Below are 3,841 nucleotides of genomic sequence, written 5' to 3'. Positions count from 1 at the left end.
ACGGGGTGGAGTCTTCTTCTCCCCCTTCCACAAAATGGTTCTGTAAGGTCTACGGGCAAATAATGGCCACTTGGGGCAAGAGGCCCTGAGTCCAGGTGGGAGGAAGGGAGGGTTGGACACCAAGAGATGTTGCTGCCCATCAGTGGGTTGGGGTGAAGAAGGAAGCTGGAGGGATGCCCACCTGCCTGCCCAGCACTAAATTAAAGTCACACACGATGCACATTCCCCCCCACCCCATCTTCCCTCCCCACCCACTCCACACCCCCCCGAGATGGACATCCCAAAACCAGCACCCTCCCACCCCACCCCTCTTCCCTTTCTTTCTCCTCCCTCCCCACCCACCCCCAAACAAATAGGATGGCTTCACTGGTCAACTCTTTACATTCACAAACAAAGACAGCAGAGGAATGTCCACCCTTCTTCCATCACCCGACCTTGCTCTGCAGCAGCCTCCACCACCTCCCTGGAGCTGTCAGTCCAACCAGCGCCTCTTTACCTGGAGGCTTCTTCCTTGAGCTCCTTGTTTTTCCTCACTTCTTCTGCGTGTTTGTCCTGTGGAAGGGAGGGCAGGAGGGGAGGAGGGAGGAGAAGGGGGGGGAGGTTGGCACACATTAGCTGGACGGGCTTCAGGGTCCCCATGGGTGGGCCATGGCTTCGGAGGGGCTCGAAGGCACGAGGGCGTTGGCGAGGTTCATCCCCCGAGGGACACCACCGGTGGATCAGCAGCGTCCTCTCCTCCCCTGGGGTGTTCTAAGGGCTGTGATGGCACTCGGGGACAGATTGTCCTCGCCCTCCAGCTAGGAGGTAGACGTCAACCAGCCAGCACAGACCCGGAGCCCCAAGGACTTGGGGTTAACTCTGATTGTCCTTCATTATCTCGTGCTCTCTGCCTCTGGCTCAAGGCTAGCTGAGGCGTTTGGAGAAGGGCACTGGGCGAGCTCCTTGCAGAAGGGATGTTTTGGAGGGAGCTGGAGGTGGTGAGGGTGGGGCCTTCCGTGCTGAGGTTGGGAACAGACCTGCTTCGGGGAGAGAGAAGAGGTCTGCAGAGCTTGGCAGGATGGAAGCATCTCCTAGCGCGGCAGCACAGACCCCTTCAGCTCTGCCAGGGAGCTGATGGCTCCATGGCCTCCGGGAAAGGGACCAGGGGAAGATCTGCCACCCGGGAGGTGGAAAAAGTGCCAATGGTGAGTCAAGGCCATCACAGTGGGACGCAGGGAAAGCCAAGGTCTGCATGTCTGTGGGCAAGATATGGGTCCCACCCGCCAGCCACTTGTGAGCCTACGAACACATCAGGCTTGGTGTGGCCCCAGGTAGGACCTTCCACCCCAGGTGGGATGTTGTGCTTGTTTTGCTCCCTTTGGTGGGAGGGGAAGAGGGGTCCCTCCCTTTGGTGGTGTCCCAGGGGGTAATGCCACCCCAAAAGCCATGCCAGGTGCCCAAGTGGCCTGTGACCCCCTCCTTGACCGATGTCCCAGCACGTGCCCCCTCCCTCCCTGCCGAGCTCTCACCTTCTCCTGCAAGCGCTCCAGCATGGCTGCTAAGTGGGCCTCGCGGTTCTCCTTGTTGGACTCCATCTTCTGTGCCAGCTTCTCTTTGGCCATCTTGATGAAGTTGTTGTTCTCCTCGATGGCCTTCTGGATGACCTCCCGCTCATGCTCCCGCTTCTCTGCCAGATGCTTCAGCAGCTCAGCCTCTTGGTACTGCGCAGGCAAAGCGGACACCGTGACCACGGAGCCCTCGGTCCCTGCCCCTCCTGGCCAAAACCAACCTCTCTAAACTCAGCAATGTCCCCAGAGGTGAGTTCAACCTTCAACCCCAAATGCAAGGTGGCGAGTCCCTGTGGTGTGTCACACTGCTGCTGGACCTACCTTCCTCCTCTCCTCCGCCGCCTCCAGCTTCTTCTGGATCTCCTCCAGGGACGGGTCGCGCCGCCGGGGCAGGGAGGCGTTGAACTCAGGGATGCCATCGAAGGAGGGGGGCTTCAAGATGACCTCAAAGGACTGTCCTGAGGTCCGCTTGTTGAGCTCGATGACTTCCATGTCAGAGATGACACACCAGGTCAGGTCTACCGTGTCTGCTGGGAGAGGGACACGGGCTGACCACTGGCACTGGTGCCTCCCACCCCAACAAGCAAACCATTCCCAGGTCCTTCATCTGCAGCCCACCATGTGCCACTATATTCCCAGGTCTCCATGGCTTTCACCCAAATCTCTGCTTCCTGAATGAACCCCTGTGGTTGAGCCCCAGTGCCATGGGTTGAGGTAGGGATTCCAAGACACCCATCAAGGTGCTGAGCTGGGAATATCAGAAGAGCTGCATCCCCAACAGTGTGACCAGCAGAGTGAGGGGGGCATTGCCCCCCTTTTGTTCACTCAGGTGAGACCACCTGCAGTGCTGGGTCCAGTGCTGGGGTCTCCAACATGGGAAGGACATGGAGCTGTTGAATTGAGTCCAGAGGCGGCTACTGAGATGTTCCTAGGACTGGAGCAGCTCTGCTCTGGAGACAGGCTGAGACAGTTGGGGCTGTTAAGCCTGGAGAAGAGAAGGCTCCAGGGAGACCTTAGAGCACCTTTCAGGACCTGAAGGGGCTACGGGAAAGCTGTGGAGGGACTTTTGACAAGGGCAGGGAGTGATGGGATGAGGGGGAATGGTTTCAAGCTGCAAGAGGGGAGATTGAGATGAGATGTGAGGAAGAAATTCTTTGCTTTCAGAGTGGTGAGACCCTGGCCCAGGTTGCCCAGAGCAGCTGTGGCTGCCCCATCCCTGGCAGTGTTGAAGGGCAGGGTGGATGGGGCTTGGGGGAACCTGGTCTAGTGGGAGGTGTCCCTGCCCATGGCAGGGCGTTGGAACTAGATGATCTAAATATCCCTTCCAACCCAAACCAGTCTGGGATTCTATGAGTACATGGGTGAGGTGAGGGGCTGGGTACCCCCCAAGAGAGGAGAGAGCAGGGAAGGCTGTGTTAGCCCTGCTCCAGGACCTGGGAATGGGCCCACGAGGTCCCTTTCTAGCTGTAGAACACCCAACACCTATCCAGGAGAAGCCCAGCTCCCTGCTTCCAGAAGGTGCCACCAAATCTTAGAGCCACTTCTCCAGGTTTGAGGATGGCACCGCTCATGCCAAGGTGGGGTCTGCAGACCCCCAGTGTTCATGCCCCCCTGGGCAGCAGGGTCCTACCTTCATAGGTGTAGGCCGGCTTGTTCAGAGGGTCCGAAAGGAAACAGGAGCAAAAGAGGGAGACGAGGGGCAGCTCCTTCATCTTTTCTTTGTAAGCTGGGAAGAGATGGTGGGATTGGGGTCAGAAGGAGGGGAGGGTACTGCCAGACCCTCAGGCCAGTGGCTGCCACGGACCAGGGTTGGCTGCCAACACAGCTTGCTCAGATACTGCAAACTGTGGACCCCCAGCATGGGGTAGGGGTGGTTCCTGGGGTTGGATGAGACATATTGCCCCCTGGCCCCACATGCTGCCCATCGTGGTGACGTACCAGCCAGAGTCATGGTGTGGAGATCCTTGGGTGTCTGCAGCAAGACTGTTCCTGGGGCCTGGGGAGGGAAAGAATCAGGGTCAGTGTGGGGTGTCCTGGGGCTGGGGGCATCACCTGGCCCTGCCTACCCATGCTTGGGCACCCCAGGGTGTCCTGCAGCTGGAGGCATCTCCCTGCCCTGCCCGGCCCCTGCAGGCAGCAGGGCAGCTGCCCAAACATGGCTCCATGCTGGGGTGGATGTGGTGGGAACACTCTGGGAACATGGGGTGGGCACACACTGGTGTGGTGTGATGGGCACACACTGGTGTGATGGACACCCAAAGTGATGAGGCCAGTAGGTGCTGAGTTGGGCCTGG

At 59.1% G+C, this 3,841-nt stretch overlaps 1 protein-coding gene across 2 annotated transcripts; it reads right to left on the bottom strand.

The window, feature by feature from the left end:
* Positions 1 to 459: 459 nt before the first annotated feature.
* STMN4 (stathmin-like 4) lies at positions 460 to 3,498 on the bottom strand. 2 transcript variants are annotated; one of them, XM_010002176.1, is made up of 5 exons: positions 3,486 to 3,498; positions 3,178 to 3,273; positions 1,869 to 2,077; positions 1,509 to 1,700; positions 460 to 552 (listed from the first exon to the last, which is right to left on the bottom strand). In XM_010002176.1, exons 1-5 carry the CDS (start codon positions 3,496 to 3,498, stop codon positions 493 to 495), a joined length of 570 nt encoding a protein of 189 aa, XP_010000478.1. In that variant the 3' UTR covers positions 460 to 492. The 2 variants fall into 2 exon arrangements, with proteins under 2 accessions (XP_010000478.1, XP_010000479.1); XM_010002177.1 differs by having other exon boundaries at positions 1,869 to 2,074.
* Positions 3,499 to 3,841: the final 343 nt, after the last annotated feature.

Source organism: Chaetura pelagica, unplaced genomic scaffold, assembly GCF_000747805.2.
Source record: "Chaetura pelagica isolate M959 unplaced genomic scaffold, ChaPel_1.0 scaffold107, whole genome shotgun sequence".
In the NCBI taxonomy this organism is placed as follows: Eukaryota; Metazoa; Chordata; class Aves; order Apodiformes; family Apodidae; genus Chaetura; species Chaetura pelagica.
The sequence above is the reverse complement of the archived record's forward strand: the minus strand, read 5'-3'. Positions and strand labels throughout refer to the sequence as shown.

Coding starts and splice junctions, on each gene's coding strand:
- STMN4 (XM_010002176.1), bottom strand. Junction 1,701..1,868: donor CGGCGGAGGAGAGGAGGAAG/GTAGGTCCAGCA, acceptor TTGCCTGCGCAG/TACCAAGAGGCTGAGCTGCT. Junction 553..1,508: donor TGGAGCGCTTGCAGGAGAAG/GTGAGAGCTCGG, acceptor TCCCTTCCACAG/GACAAACACGCAGAAGAAGT.